This window comes from Heterocephalus glaber, unplaced genomic scaffold (assembly GCF_053883595.1).
Source record: "Heterocephalus glaber isolate CG9 unplaced genomic scaffold, H.glaber_assembly_v1.0 deba00001461, whole genome shotgun sequence".
Lineage (NCBI taxonomy): Eukaryota > Metazoa > Chordata > Mammalia > Rodentia > Bathyergidae > Heterocephalus > Heterocephalus glaber.
Window position 1 is genome coordinate 17,872,796 of NW_028258308.1, and position 17,260 is coordinate 17,890,055.

The following is a 17,260-nucleotide window of genomic DNA, read 5'->3' on the forward strand; positions in this document are numbered from 1 at the left end:
CACCTTTAGGTGTGCATAGCTGGTTAAGTCTGAAAGTACATCCAGCTGTTAATGGAGAAGGAAACAAGGGCAGGACATAGCCCTCTGACGTGTGTGTGTGTGTGTGTGTGTGTGTGTGTGTTCCTGCTGTGAATTGTAAGAAGAATAAAAGCAAACATTGTAGCAATCAAACAAGATTGTACAAGGCAACAGTACATTTCATGTTTTGCACACAGTGCTGTTTGCTTAGGAAAATAGCCATCCCTGTCCAGAATGCAAATGTACCCGTGGCTAGCCTCAACTGAATTCAGTATTGACTTTTAATCCAGTAGCTAAAAATCCCCCAGACAACATTTTTTTAAAAATCATCATGTTACATACACATTTTAGCTCCTAATTTTAATCTTATAAACATTCTCATTGAAGTAGGATGAAATCACCTTATGCCTTTCACATTGGGACCCAAACACAAAGGTGAAATGAAATGTGATTTTAGAAACAAACTGAAGACAAGAAATGGTGTCATTTTTAAATAAAGCATTATGCAAGATAAAGGGAGACAGAGTATCTCAAATGCCACAGTGGCCTTTCAATTTGAATCCCATGTGTATCCACAAATCACATGGACTAAGATAGCTAATTAATAATCAGGCAGGATTCATTGGGCAAAAGCTCTGTGCAGGGTCCAAAGTTGGAGACTTCAGATCATTACCAATAATCACTCCTTACCCTTTTCTTTATAATACTTTAATGGATGTACTTCATATACATACCTTCATAAGGCCACCAATTAATGATAAAGTTATATTTAAGTTCATTTTGCTTATTAATTTATTATTATTATTAAGACCAGAAAAAGAATCATTTTATCCAGTAGGTTATTATCTAACTAAACCTGGCCATTTTGTCTGAGAAGAGAATATTGACTTATACCAGCCTCAAGTAGTAACAACCAATATAAAAGGGCAAAAATACACCCCAAAACAAAACAAAACAAAAAACCGACATAAAAATTACACACTGAAGGCTTAGCCAAAATGATCTTTAAGGAGGGGGGGGCAGGATAGAACTGGAGGACTTTATGCTAAATGAAGCCAGGCACACAAAGACAGACACTGCTTGATTTCACCCACATGTGAATCTGAAGAATCCAATTTCACAGAAACAGAGAGAAGAAAGTTGGTTCTGGAGGCTGGGGCGAGGGAAGATGTTTGGTCAGAAGCATTCAGAGGCACATAGAAATTGGAGGAATAACTTTTAGTGATCTGTTGTATATTTAGTGATGTTATTAACAATTGTGTATAATTCAAAATTGCTAAAAGAGTACATTTTTAAACATTCTTAACCCTCAAAAAATAAAGTGGTGAGGTGACAGATGTGTTAATTATCTTGAAGGAATCTTTCTACAATGAAGACATGGATCAAAACATGACATTGTATCCCATACACATATGATTCTTACTTATCAATTAAAAATAAATAACATTAAAATGGGTAAGGAAAACCCTGACACGGCTCTCACTCTGGGCTGGCATATCATCTGAGGCCAACTTCACCACAAAAATGAAGAGGAACTCCAAAAAGCAACCAACCCACTTGCAATAAGCTGAGTCTGAAGAAAATGCACTGTAGTTAAGGCAAGCATCTCCATTTCTTTTTTCAAGGGCTCCCTGGGGCATGCACTGGCTTTCCAGGGGCTGCCTGCTGAGAAAGGCAAGGCAGGAAGAAACTGGAAGGGTGTGATATCACTACAGGGGTCAGGAGGAAGTGGCCAAGAAAAGAAGGGGCTCTGGAGGGAGGAGAGCTGGGCTCCAGGGCAGGCAAGTCACCTCACCCAGAGGGACTGTGTTCAGCTTCCTCCCTGGGAAGTGAAAGAATGCTTGGTCTCTGAGCTTGATCTCAGCTCAGACTATTGTGGGATAAAAATGCCTGGGGGGAAAACCCAGGCCATATCTGCCTTGCCTGATTCATCCCTCACACATATGCATTCCCCCAAAGACCTTAATGCTCAGAATGGCCCTGAATATGTGATTCTACAGTGGACCCTCGAGTTACCACTGGCCTGACATGTGAACAACTTGACCTATGACCAGAATTTTAGTTTTAACTTACGACCTAAGTTTTGAGTTACGACCCAAATGTGGGCGACTTGTACTTCCAGATGGTCTCAGATACAGATTTAACCCTTAAACAGTTCTGGAGGGAACATTACAACATCCCTTCCTCTGAGAGGTTTACTGAGAAATCCTGGGCCAACGTCTCTCTAGGGACACTGAGATCTCTGCCTGTATACAGGAGAGAGACTTTGAAGGGTGTGTAGAGGAGCCTGAGCCTTCAATTGACCAACTTGAGTTACAACCAGCCCTCACAAGAACAAACTGAGTTTGTAAGTCAAGGCTCCAGTGTACTTCCCCAACTCCAAAACCAAGGGCAAGGAAAGGGTACTGATCTCTATACTTGCCATGCCTCCTGGTCATGTTCAAGTGAGATCCCAGAAATGAAAGCATCCAGCCAGGAGGCTTATTTTTATAGTGATTTGATCTCTCTGGTTCTTATTAACATCAAAAGGCCTGACTGGAGCAAAATTTCATGAACCAAAGGTACTCGAGGACCACAAAGTCCCAGCTCTGGATTCTGGCTCGAAATCTGAGCCGAGTTCACTGCTAGGTCTCCATTTTATAAAGGGTCTCCACCATGTATTCACCATCACATCGTTGTGGGACTCTACTGAGGTGCACTCCATGACTCTCACTTCTTTGCCTAAAACCCACTAAGGGGTAGTGTTTACATTGTGTGTGTGTGTGTAAACATCCAGGCACTTTTTTGTCCATATTATACTTCAATTAATTTTAACAAAACACCCTCCAGTAATTTAAGATCAAACCCAACCTCCCTCCCGTGCCCCACAAAAGCCTCTATAACCTCTGACTACTTCTGAGGAGGACCTCATGTGACACCCTCATGGGTCTCACCTGGCTTGCACACTGACCTCCTTTCTGTTCCTCCACATGTTCCCACCAGGGTCCCCACTGTATCTGCCCCACACAGCACCTGCAGCTCCCTCAACACTCACTTCCATTAATCCCCTGAGAACTCCCAGTCTAAATCTGGTTCCAGGTTATTCTCTCATATTTATCACAAATGGGAATGGTGTGGTTATCTGTGGGTTTCTTTACTTTCTGCATCTTTCCATGAAAATAGGAATTGGGCCTGCATCGTTCCTCTATCTACTTCCTGTTCATAGTAATGAGTGGTGTGTGGATAGTGTTCAAAAATACCTATTGAGTCAGTCTGTGCCCTTTGTCAACAAGTGTCTGTGCCTCAGTTTCTTGGCCTGTAAGATGAGCACCACCTCTGTATCAGGGGTGCATGGAACAGTTGCTGAGAGGACTAATAAGGACATTTTTTCTCTCTTTGGTTCCCAAATTAAATTAATTACATCTTCATTTAGGACTAAATAGTGAAAGATTAAGAACTGCCCACCATTAGCCACTGGGAGAGAAAACATTTCTCCTGGAAGTCACTCTTCAGGCTGACCCATCTGGGTTCCTTTATGTGATCTTCAAAGGCCTTTATTTTTCAGTCCTGAAATCTAGGGACTGGAACTGGGATTCTAAGATGGTTCCAATACTTCCTCCTACTATTTTATTTCAAGATCTCTGTTTTACAAATTTTAGACGTGGGAGGGCTGCTTGTGTATATAAAAAATAAGATGTCAAAACAGTTTACCTATGATGTTCACCGTACTATCCACTTCATTTTTTATAGCTGAAGTCAGGACCGCATACTCAGGAGAAAGATCACTTACTCCATTACTAAGCCCCAAAGATGACTCAATTGGTTCTTGCTAGGAAGAAGAAAAGAAAAAAGCATTGAGAACACTTTCTTCCCCTTCCTTTTTCTTAGCTTAAATTCTACCCTTTGTCTAATTTCTATAACAATAGGATGATTCATGTTTGTCTTTAAATTAGCATTAAGTTAAAGCAGCTGAGAGTGTGCTGCTGGATATTTGGTTTCATTCATTTTCCTTCAAGGAAAAGATACCAGCCCATCTGGCTTGCCTTTAGGAAATGGTTACAGCTGCACACAATAGCTCTGGGGGTAAGCAAAGTCACAGAACTAATCCTTGCACTCCAAGATTTCAAGTCTTCCTTCCTTCTCTGAGGGAGAGCTTGGAAGGGTCAACTCCTGGCCTCTTCTCTAAGCCAGGAATCATACCACTACTTCTGCAATTACTTCTTAGAAAAAAACTCTACCTCAACAACTGATCCAAGAACAAGAACCTAGTGGAAGGTGTGGATGGATTCTCTTCAGATTTAGTTTGCTGTGGGCTTGGGCTCCTTGACCATTCTGCACCAGGCAGCTGGCTGGTAACCTGGACCATACTTCCTCTCTCTGGCCCAAGTCCAGGTATCCAGGCCCATGACTTCCCATCAATGTCGTGTGAGTGCCCAAATATCCCACCCAGCCCAAGAGGCTACACATTCTTTGTACTGAAGTGAGAATAAGTTCTTTTCCTATTACAGCTCTGAATGTCTACTTCATTCAAGTGCACTTGAACTTTCCACTCCCACGGTACTGGCCGGCTTCCAGAAAGCCAGTCCTTAGCCACATATTCACTTTCAGCATTTTGAGGAGAGAATTTTCTCAAGGTAAGATTACATTTGCTTCAAAGATAGTGATAAGCCAGACAAAAGCCACACAGGACAATTCCTGAAGAATCCAAGACAAAGGAGGGTGGGGGAGGAGAAGGAACACAGAACTGGGAGCTGAGGATCATGGCGGTAGAGCAGACCATGCTTTGAAAAGTCAAGAGTAGTGGGCAATCTAAGGCATGGTAAGTATTCTTATCTATTTATGCACTGCTTGGAATCAATGGTAAGCCTCCAAATCTTACAGAAGTTTCCTTACTCAGTTAAAAAATAAATATATCACACACTGCATGGCTTACCAGATGTACCAAAGGTTAAACTTCAGGAAAGGCCCAGAACAACCCCACTGGACAGAAGTTTTCCCTTTTTCCTCTAGTACATTTGTACATTAATATCTTGTACATTTCTTTCTTTTCTAAGTCCCAAATGAGAAATCTGACCTTTCTAGAAAAACACTCACTCGCCTATGGCCTGAGTTGTGAGTTTTTCTCTTCCTTTATAACCAAACTTCAGAAGAAATGTCTGCCTTTCTAACTTTACCTCCCCACCTGCACCCTCGTAAGTACTCATAGTTTCTCTTCCCCTTCATAAGCTCCCAGAAGGGTGGTAAGAACATGGGTTGTGGAATCAGCCAGAGCAGGTCACAAAGCCTGGCTCCTCCACTTCTGAACAGGTACAGGACTTTATTTAGCCTCTTTAAGTCTCTCTTAGGGCATTGTAGACAGTTTTAAACTGAGGGTAATAACAGGTTCCATGACACAGGGATGTTGTAAAGATTAAATTAAAAAATATGTACAAAGGCACTTATTATATAAATATTCTCTACTATCCAAAGTCATCAATACAAATCTCTCTTCCCAAACCCAGTGACCTTTTCTCACGTCCTTTTCCCTAGACCCCATACTCTGACATCCGACAGGAATGACCAAATACTCCCTTTTTGACAGTTCTGAACTATTTGACACTGCTATGATTCCCTACTTCTGTGATGGCACATTCCTCCCTTGATGGCTTCCTCAAAGGCCCTTTTTCTGTCTCCCCCTCCCCAATCATGGCCCACATTTCATTATTCCACTGTTACTTCCTCAACTGCCTCAAAAAACTAATATAAGTATCTTATGAAATTACAGAAAGAGCTGCTAATTTTTTATGAGCTCCTTTTGCTACCTTAAATCAGTTTTTAACTCAGTTTCTCCATTTCTTATCAAAGCAATGAGGGAGATTTGTATATATATATACTATATATAATATATATACTATATATACTATATATACTATATATATATACAAATTAAATTATTCTGACTTCCCAAATGAAGACCTCTAAGTGTTTCACATGATCTACAGTTTAATTAGTGGCAAATGATACTTTTATCACTTTTCACTTGAGAAAATCATGATTCAGAGACTAAATTAATTTTCCAAGATCACACTACTTTTAGTCTGGTAAGATACAGGAACTGAACGCAGTCTTTAGTCACACAGTGGGGTTCAGTTCTAGGAGCTCTTGGTCTTAATAAAACCTGTATCCTGTACGCATTCCAATGGAGCCCGGGACAGAACTATTTGGGTCATTATTTTACTCCCCCAATCCCTGCCTTGTATTCTGTCTATTTCTATAGTAGCCAATGGAGATGTCTATCTAACCAACGGCTATTTCCACAGTACCAATGGAGATGGACTGTTTCAAACCTTCTTTTACTCCTCCAACCTCCACTTCAAAATATACTGTCAGTTTCAAAGTCTTCAGTCCAAAACATCTCATTTGTACAACCACTCTGGAAGGGCAAGACAGTAAACTCTATATGAAAATGTAGTCAGCCCTTCCCTGAAAGGTCTCCATCCAGGGCGAAGGATGATAGGCCCATGAGAGAAAGGCCTGCGTTAAACTGAGTCAACATTTTTAAGATAATCAGAAATAGGGCTATCTATATCTAAATTGTATTTAAAAATCCAAGGACCCCAAATTAAGAAAAGAGATGTACAGTTCTCTATGTGACATGTGCATGGAGATAGTGCAGGTCATGAATGGCCTTTGCCTGCAGCCTGTTCTGGTCCTCTCTGGTGCCCTCCTACTGCCCATCTCAACTCTACCTCCCTCTGCTGCTCCATAACCTGGCATGCTTCATGCTGAGTCAGCCTCCTCTTTCTGTTCCCTTCCTTAATTTAGATATAGGTTCTCTTGTACACCAAGGAGCCTGTAGCTGTCTTCATTCCTAATCCTCTTGCCTTGCTCCAAAGCAAATCAAATAGATCATGCTTGGTCCAGATACCTATGTGGTACATGTATTCTGTCAAGTATTTACAGTAATTACTTTTTTTTTTTTTTTTTTTTGCGACAAGGTCAGTCTCACTGTGTAGTTCAGGCTGGCCTTCAATTCACTATGTTTCCCAGGCTGGCCTCAAACTCACGGCAATCTTGCCTCACCCTCCTAAGTGCTGACGTTACAGGCATGTACCACCACACCCAGCTCTGCCAAGTATTTAGGCCCAAGAAAATATTCTGTAATTTTAAATCTAAGGTTTGGTCTACAATTTAAGCAAAAGCAAATCTGCACCAAAGAGAGTTCAAGAGCAAGGGTGGCCTTTTAAACCTATAAAATAATCTGCCATTGGTTGGTCTCAAGGCAAGTCCTGCTAAATGGGCTTGGGGTAAACCTAAGTTAAAGGACAGCAGATGGCTCTCCTGGACAGTTTCTCATCTCTGTTCCAAGTGCACTCAGTCTCATCCCCATGTCAGAAGCCCTTGACTAAATCTTCCCTCCCCAGTGTAATGGCCATAAGGTCATTTCCCTCCCCCAACCCATTTTCCACCCCTCTGTCCTAATTATCTGCACAGAGCTAGTCTCCTTGAAGCCAATTTAAAGACAAAAAGTTTAAGGGCCTTTCCAGGTCTCTCTGATAACAAAAATCTCAGGCTGACAGCTGAGCTTTCTAAAGTAGGCCATGGAATTGGACCAGGGTGGAGGGATATACCATACCACATCGGCCACAATCCCACAGGGAACAAAAGCTCTGTACAAGACAAACCAGAGTCATGTGCCTAGTCCTTCTCTTCTTCCCTGGAATGGTGCCAGGTCACTCCTCCTCTCTTCCTTTTCTCCTTGCAACTTCCCCTTTTGACTTCTCTCCTTATTTCACTCTTCCCTCCTTCTCCTTCCTTGGATCTCTCTTCATCTGAAAGAGCTTCCTTTGGAGAAGGCATCTCTGCAAAGACTACATGGTTGCAATGTGTGCAAATGTCATTCTGGAGTAAAGGACCACACATCTGCACATCCAACACTTACCAGAGCTACAGCCTGTTAGAGTCAACTTTCTCCCTGACGTTTGCCTTACAGTGCTCTCTGCCATTTCACATTCAACATGCTCAAAGTTAAACTTGTCCACTTCTCCACAAATGAGCACTATTCCCAACCTTCCCTCTCTGGAGCCTCCTTCTTAATCCACTCCTGCCTTCATGCTCCATATCCTCTTCCAGGTTATGGAGAAACATCTTCTCCTCTTCATTCCAACAGCCACCATCTTTGTCCACACTTGCTGCTACAGACTCTCTTCCTCTCCATGCCTTCCAATCTCCACCAGGAAGAACTTTCATCATGCTCTGAAAATCTGTTCCAAGGAGAGTTCAACTGTGCCTTCTTTCATTAAATCATCTTTAGATAAGAGAACCAGCTCTCAAACTGCTCTGAGCAGTCCCCTCAAGAGCTGGAGACAGGCAGGGACCAAAGCAGGCAGGCTAAACCTGATAATCTGTTTCACCCAGGGAAGCTCTGCCTTTATCTGTTTTTCAAGTTTTCAAGCTGGCTGGATTTTCATCTGACTAAAATTTAAAAGCTGCAGACCTCTTCCAACCAAGGAAGGGATCAACACAGTAACAGCTTCTACAAGTGGCTATCTGTCTGAATGGTGACAGAGAGCACATTGCGTTTTATTCAATCCAGCTCATGTTGCTGTTAGAGCCACAGTTCTACAAGAAAGTTCTGCTGAACCAGTATCTGTTTTTCTGTAACTTCTACCCATGGGTCTATATTCACAACTAACACAGGCCAGGCTGACTTTTCATCAAGTGACTTTAGGGTAAGGGCCCTCTAATTGTAATTCCATCATAACATGAATGCTTTGATCGGGAAGCACTTTATAATTTTGGAGAATGTGCTTTCAATCTGCAAACAACCTTTCAGGCAGGAAGTATTCATTCATATTCACCCTCCCTGCAGGTCTTTATTACCCATTGTTTTTTCACACAAACTGCTGTTCCAATTAAGCCATCTTCCTGACTTGTCCATGGAAGACCAAACAACAACTCTAATCTCTCAGCCTTCATTCACTCATGAAGCTACAAGTGCTAGGGAACAACCACCATTTTATCCCATCCACCCCCTCAACCTGGCTCAGCTCTTACAGCTTCCGGTGGGCTGAGAGGCACTGGTGAGGGGAAGGAGCATGGGTCTTGGAGTTGACTAACATGAATTCCCAGCTCCATAAAGCAGTACAACTTTGGGGAAAGGACTAAACCTCTCTGTGCCCCTACTTCCTTACTAGGTAAAAGGGAGCTAACATGTTCACCACCAGGAAAACCAAGAGAAGCAATAATTACCACTTGGAGGGGCTCAAAATTATCCACTAATACCCTTCTATTCTGCCTACTTTTATTCCTTAACTTCTTAGCCTTGTCTGAATCCCCACAGAGCATTTTGTTTCATATTTTTAAAAATACATACTAGTGTTTTTACGATGATGTACAATCTAGTACTGCTCACTACTGTTTTCCTTGTTTTATTTTCCTTAACAGCTAGCTTCATTCACACAGGTGGGGCCTAGTTCAGGTAAAATATGGTTACTGAGCCAGACTCACAACACCAGAGAATGTGGAAGCACCATTTCCAAGTTACCACATGGCCATGAGCCCCGGGAAAACTATTTTCTGGGGCAACAGAGAACCCAGACACAAACTATCTGAGTGACCCAGGGAAAGTTCTGCGACCTGACCAACATGTTCTAAACACGGTTTGCTGCTTAAAACTTCAATCCAACTCAAACTGAAGGTTGAGAAGAGCTTGCCTTAATAGCAAGTGTCCATACCTAGTTACTACACCAGGTTTGCACCAACAAATTTTCTGAGTAGAAGAAATCTACTATTCAGTTGTATATTTGCACATGGCATATAAACTTGGAGATTAGGTGTTTCGATTTATAGCAAGAATCCATGATTATAAAATTCCAGACGACCTGGAAAAAGAACTTTGGAAATATTCTACATGTATGTTAAGTTAACACATGGGCCTTACTTGCCATGAATCACAGAACTTGGGAAGCCTGCTGGCCTCTTCCATGTTCTGCAGCTGTACTGTAAGATACATGCAAGTAGATTTACATTCAAAAGTTATGCCGTGCTTACAGCTGATGAATTATCTGATGAATGAATTCTGCTGAAGGAACAATGTCCCTCAAGGCACACATTTTAGGTATTAAGGATATCTTTGTTACACAAGGATTTTGTGATATACATTGTGCTTGCTGAGGGGGAACCTCACCCACATACAAGACTGTACCTAAGGCAACCTTACTCCTTGGGCACATCCAGGGCTATGCCTTCCACAACATGCTCATGTTAGTGGCCATGTGGGAGATACTGCAAGGCCAATGTGTTTACTTATGAGAACACCTCATAGCCTTCATTTAAGGCTGCACATTTCCACACACCTGAAGTAGGTACATGCCACCAACTCTGTGCCATCCTTTCATTGAAAGCAGTTTTTCTTTCTTAGGGATACATAAAATAATGGAACATTTTACTATAATTGGCATCTGACATTCAATGGGTTATGGTGGGTATATTTGGATGAAATGCATCAAAAAGTGAACATGTTACTCCATTCTTATTTCTTTACCAACTGCAATTATGAAATTCTGCATCCTCCTTCTCACCTCACTTATCTTATTTATTTATTCAAAAAGTGCTTATGTACCCACTCATTTATTAAATATGTACAGCTTATTTGTTCTGTGCCAGGCACTGGGCTAGATGCTGTGAAAATAGTAGTAAATATGAACAGTCACACTTAAGAAGGTAGTAAGTTCTTCAAAATTATGTATTTGTAGGAAAATTATATATTTCTGACTAAAAAACACTAATCAAAATGTAGGCCTTAAAAATACTCATTGTCAGTAACTATACATAGCTAACAACTAGTTGTTTTTTTTTCACTTCCAATGAAAAATATATTTTTTAAAAAGTGATGTAGGAAAACCTATAGTTAAAAAAAAAACCTTTAATATCCAAAAATCACATGTAGTCTGTATAAAAGTTATAATAAATTTATGAGACAACTAGAATCCTAAACAGTAGCTAGATATTTGATAATAATGAGAAATTAGTGTCACTTATTCAATGTTTCCAGCTACAATAATGATATGATGGGGTTTTTTCTGGTTTTTTGAGACAGAGTCTCAGTTCAGGCTGGCCTCTTGCCTCAGCCTTCTGGTGCTAGGATTACAGGGGTGCCCCACCACATCCACCCATACTACAGCATTTTAAATGAGCATTTATCTTTTAAAGGTATATACTAAAATATTTATGAAATAAATAATAAAATGTTTGGAATTTCTTTCAAAATATTAAGCTAAACAAAAAGAAATTATTTTTGTAGGTCAAAATGGATTGAATAGCTATGATTTCATACTGAAAGTTGGGAAGTGGGTAGAAGTACAAATGAAACAAAATTGGCCAGAAGCTGATTAATGTCGAAATTGGGGTGATAGTCTATGAGTAAATTTTGCTCATCAGTTTCCTTACTCTGTGTGCAGAGTTGTTCCACAATAAAAAGTTAAAAAAAAAATTAGGCCTTAACACTATGGTATATTTAAAATAAGACAGAAGCTAAAAACAGTGAAAATGAAACTGGAAGTAACACTGTTAAAATACTCTGTCTAAAATATTTATTTTCCATGTTTGAGGTAAGCATCTTGGAAACTTGATTGTCTCAAGATTTCCTTCAAAATCTAACTGCAGTCAGCCCTCTGTAGCCACAAGTTTTGCATCCATGAATTCAATCAATAGCAGATTGATAATATTAAAAAAAAATGGTTTCTGTACTGAACATGTATCGTTTTTTCCTTGTCATTATTCCCTAAACAATAAAGAATAACTATTTATGTACTACTTACATTATATTAGGTACTATAAGTAATCTAGTGATGATACAACGTATACAACAGGATGTGTGTAGGTCACAAGTAATATAGCATGTTATATAAAGGACCTGAGCATCTGCCAACTTTGGTATCCATGGAGTGTGCTGGGACCACTATTCATGGATACTAAGGAATGACCTTTACTTTCACAAGTCTGACTATATTATCGGAAATAAATTATTTTGATTTTTTTCTGACAATTTTAACTTACTGACTTGGTTTTAAATATCATGCTATCTGGGCAGTTAAGAGTTTTTACTTCAACAGTTATTTTAGATTAAAAATCAGAATATGTTAGCATCTCCTTCAAGGTCAGTTCTAAATAACTACATGATCTGGGACACATGCCACTTAATCCATGGGCTCACTTCTGCAAGTGGAAGCCAGTGAGCTAAATCATTCCTCCAGTGGTCTACAGGTCTATAATTGTAGTGTCTGCTCGCTCCCTAGTGTGACCCCAGTTGAGCATGTGAGATTTAGTTCCTCTCTCACTCCACTTTAGGGGAGTTCAGACACTCTAGCCTACTGAGAAACTCACACACACATACACACTCCTATAGAAATCCTCAAGAATTAAAAGAGATGGTTCTACAGTGGACCCATAAAAAAAACAATTGAGAACTACACTTAAGATGATTATTGTGTCCTCAAACTAATGGCTCATGATTGAATATATATGTATATATGATTGAATATATATACTATATATACTAATATATATACTATATACTATTATATATTAGCATATATATTAGTTAATAGAATAGTAATATTTAATAAATAGTAAAGAATAAATAGCTGAAAATATATTTCTTAGTATCAGAATAAGCCAGTTGTTGGAGCTTATTTGGAACAAAGTGATCAGCTGCCAAGAGTCTGTTAGAGGCTTCAGACTGTCAAGCTCCAAGTGGATTTGTGTTTTCATTCATGAGTTTCTCAGCAACATCAGATTAAGCAGAGGACATGTGTACTTGTGTCTGCAAGTGAGTGTATGCCAAAGAGGAGACACATAAAGCACATAAAGCACAATAGCCAAGAAGACTAAACATTCCACAGAGATCATATTACTTGTCTTTATGAAACAGAATATGAATCATAAATATGGTCACAACTTTGGCTCTCTCTCTCAACAACCAAAGATTACCTTGATGTGCTTAACTCTGTCTTCTTTTTCTGTCTTTGGTTTCTTTCCTGTGACAACAAAGAAGTAGTTTTTGGATTAATTCATGAAGCACAAGAGAGAAACATTTCTGCTACATTAAATTCTCTCTGAAACTCTCAATGAACCTGTTGCTTTAATTTGTATGTGATCAAAATTTCAAATATATCTTTTATGCCTTTGGGGCCTTGAAAGTCATTTTTCCAGGCTAGATAAATGCAGACCTGTCACCTATAGCCAGAACAAGTATATTATCTTTGGAATTACTGCAGATGCAGAAATAAATCATGGAGGTATGAAGGTATATATTAAGAGATCGCTATTTTAGTCAATAAAATCTTTACCTTTCTTAGAAGGTCGTTCAGATAAGGGCAACATCCGGTATACTCTAAAGGCATTGTTTCCCTTCTTTATACTTTTATCTTTAACTTCTTCGATATCAGGCAAGGAATTCATGGCACATCGAAAATTTGCCTTCCATGTTTTTGGATCAGGTTTATCTACTCCTGGTTGATGCTTCCCTAAAACAAAATAACCAAAGGTTAAGAAAAAGAGATCCACCACCTGTCTCGAAAGCACAAGGTCCCGAGTTTGATCCCTGGTACCAAAAAAGAAAGAAAAGGAGAGAAAAAATTAGACACACAGTAAAATGAAGTTTCTGAAAACACAGTATTGCCAGACAGGTTGTAAAAGAAACCTCTTCATTCCAGGCTTCACCTACAGTGACTAAACATCACCATTTACCTTGGGCTAAGACAGTTCTTAAGATGTGGGTATTTTATTTTTAAAACCTAGACACATTCAGACCAACTGGGACAAATTGGTCATCTTGGTTCTAGTAAACAGCCTGAGATAAAAGGTGGAATGGAGAATGAATGTAGATGACACTGAAGCCTGGAAGGCTGAAAGGCCAACAAACATAAGTAACTTCTGACATTCAAATATTAAGTAAAAAGTTCAGCCCTGAAAGTGGCTCACTACTTAAAAACTTGTTATAAATGTATTCTTGATTACCCTTTTGGAAAGTAAATTCAACTCCAGTTTACGGCTCCAGAACAAATGAGTTTATATTTCCCTGGAAGCCATAGAGAACTTATCAGAATACCACATTTATGGGAAAATTAAAGACTAAGATCCTATAGAATGGGTGGAACATTACTTCTGAATGATATATTTTGTATTCACGTGTTCTGGCGGGGCTTGGTGACAAGTCACAGGGTTTTCAGAACTCTCTTCATGAAGCCTCCAGCCAGGATATTTTACATGTGTAAAGAAAACAAAAATACTGCCTGGGGATTTAGCTCAGTGGTTCTGCCGCCTGCCTTGCAACCCCAAGGTTCCAGGTTTGATCCCCGGTACCAAAAAAAAAGAAAGAAAATTAAAATAAACAAGAGTGTCTGCCTCTGTAAGGAATGCAGGACATTTAATACCTGTATGGATCGCCCAGTTTCTAAAGAGTGGTGCATCCTTTTCTACATCCCACCCATGCCGAGCTGCATGCATCCAGGGGATCTGGAAAATCTTCTTTTCCTGGAGTAAGAAAAAATAAAGAAGAACTGCAGTCATCAGGTTTGGCTAACCATGGTGGAAGGATCTTGAGTTCTTGCTAGTAAGAGTCCATACTAAGCATCACTAAGTTTGTTGTATGTCTACAGTGAAATCAACTGTAAACCAAACTCCTGGCAGAGTTCTAAATCTTGACACTGCTCTGGGCAAGAGTCAGATTTGCACAGCCTGGCAGAGAAGGAACATATATATTTCAAAGTCAAATGGGAGAATTTGGAATATGCCAATGTATTGCCTTACTAGTGTCTCTCTCTTTTCAGAGAACTGTAAATAATTAACAAACAACTGAAATTTCTAATGCCTTTCACTTAACTTCTTGCCATTTGGTAAATAGTAACTCCAGTTGCCTTAGGTAAATTAAAAATCAGGCATCTTTCCAAAAGAACACACAACCCTTTGCACTGCTACAGGAAAGTCAAGTGTATCTGAGGCCACTATCACAGAAATCAAATGTTTTGATCTCTTGTGTAGTAAACAGAAAAGGAAGATTCTATCTACCCTTCTAATCCTATGGGTCTACTGTCCTACATGAAATAGCAAGAAGTAGAAATATGCAGAGTAGAAAATGATGTTAATTTTCTGGCAAAAGTCCCTCAATACGATCCTTACATCAGACTATCTTTCTTACAGACTGAGAAGAAAACTCAAAAATTGCCTAAATGAACCCTGGCAAACTCATGATTAGAAACTAATGTTTCAGAAAAAAAGTCACATGCACAGTGAAACTCCACGTGTAAAAGCTGGGTAGCTCAGCCCTCTGACAGCCAGCAGTTACTGAGGTCCCCATGGCACTGTGCATTTGACTCCATATGTCCACATGGGGCTCAATTTTGGTTTTTGCAACTGCCTAATGAGCTAAGCCTATGTTATAATTTCCACTTTATAGTTGAGGAAACCGAGAATCGGAATCAAATTACTTAGTCAAGGGGCTTACGGTTAAAGTATCTAAGTTCAAAACCAAGATTATGTGATCCCATATTCATACCACACACTGTCTCTCAGCTTTTAGATTTAGCAGATTCCCTGTTCAAGACAAACCTGTTGACTTGGATTCTGTGGCAATTAAAGCTCAGGAAACTGACTTTTTTCAAAAGCTTTCAGGCAGTTCTAGTAATTGCTAGGTACAAAATCTCTGCACTACACACTGGGGACAGAAAGGAAATATAAGTAGGGATTTTCCATCACTTCAGTCTCACACAGTGAAATCTGAAAGGGTCCCAGATGTCCCAAAAGGGACTCAATACTCCTCCACAGAACCAGTTACAAATACTGAACTGAAAATATTTCAGAATGTTGGAGAGTTTCCCAAAAACTGTTACAAGGGAAAATTCTACCATATTTTAAAAAGTCAATTAATAAAGAAGAACTGAAAGTGAGAGACTTTTTCACAGACTCTTCTTTGTTCATTCTGGGTCACCCATAATGACAGGAGGGTTTCATCCAGGGTGAGTCAAAAGGCAGTAGATCAGAAAAAGGTCAGTGAAATTCTATTTTTTAATATCCATGAAAATCAGAGAACAAAATCTCTTATTGCAGGTTTTTTTTATGTTCACATAAAAATGAATACAAATGAAAAAGAACTGAATTCAGAGAATTTTCCTGAAATGCACACCCATAAGCTAAAGCTTTCTGCTAATGAGATACAGACCCTGAGGAAATTGTTGTATTTTTTCTAGATCAAAAGATTTCTGAGGTGACAATTTGAAGTCTATCTTGTGAAACACTAAGTTGGTAGAAGGAAGACAAATCATTTAAGTAGCTGCCCATGCTCACACAATATCAAATGTATTCCCATAGAAATCATGCAAAAATCATGAAATTATGAAAGCAATGAGTAAAGGTAGCATTACCAACTATGAATCCTCTCAAAATAGTCAAGGGACCCAAAAAGACCTTTCTCAGAAAAAGATACACAAGAAGCACATGAAAAGAGGGTAAATGTTGCTAATCGATAAGAAACTGAAAATCAATAACTTCTTCACATCTATTGGGATGTCTGTAATTAAGAAAACAGAAATTAAAAAGTGTTATGGAGGATGTGGAGAATCTAGAATCTCATTCACTACTGGAGTGAATACAAAATCATGGAACCACTTTGGAAAACAGTTTGGACATTGCTCACAAAGTTAAACAGACAATTGTCAGGTGCTCCAGTAATTTCACTTCTGAATATATACACAAAGAATTCCAACAGGTGTTCAAACAAAATCTCACACACAATGTGCACAGCAGCAATACTAACAAAAACCCAAAGATGGAAACAACCCAAGTGTCCATTCCCTGATGAAGGGATAAACAAAACGTTGCATATGCAGGCAAGAGAATATTATTCAGCCACAAAGGAAGGAGTGAAGTGTCAATGCACGCTAACACAGGGATGAACCTTTAAAACATGATGCTGAGAGAAAGAAGCCAAACACAAAAGGACAAATACTGAATAAGCTCATTTATATGAAAAATCCAGAAAAAATCTAGAGACAAAAAAGTACCTCGATGGTTACCATAAATTAGGGGAGAAAGAAACAGGCAGGGATTGTTTAATGGACATGGCATTTCCTTTTTGCAGGACAGAAAAAGTTCTGAAACTAGATGGTAGTGATGGCAGCACAACACTATGAATGCACTTAGTGTTACTGAACTGTACATTTTTAAATAATTCAAATGACAAAAAATATTTTAAGCTACATATAAATGTTAAGTAGTTTTTTCA

At 39.3% G+C, this 17,260-nt stretch overlaps 1 protein-coding gene across 9 annotated transcripts in view; it reads right to left on the bottom strand.

Moving 5' to 3' along the window:
• Irf2 (interferon regulatory factor 2) overlaps nucleotides 1-17,260 on the bottom strand; it is an 84,384-nt gene that overhangs the window by 17,114 nt on the left and 50,010 nt on the right. For all 9 annotated transcript variants that reach the window (XM_004852999.4, XM_087217062.1, XM_004853000.4 and 6 more), the window contains 4 exons: nucleotides 14,415-14,514; nucleotides 13,329-13,505; nucleotides 12,970-13,016; nucleotides 3,709-3,826 (listed from right to left, as the gene is read on the bottom strand). In XM_004852999.4, the coding sequence (XP_004853056.1) occupies nucleotides 3,709-3,826; nucleotides 12,970-13,016; nucleotides 13,329-13,505; nucleotides 14,415-14,514 (442 nt within the window). The remainder of the gene's footprint in view (nucleotides 1-3,708; nucleotides 3,827-12,969; nucleotides 13,017-13,328; nucleotides 13,506-14,414; nucleotides 14,515-17,260) is intronic.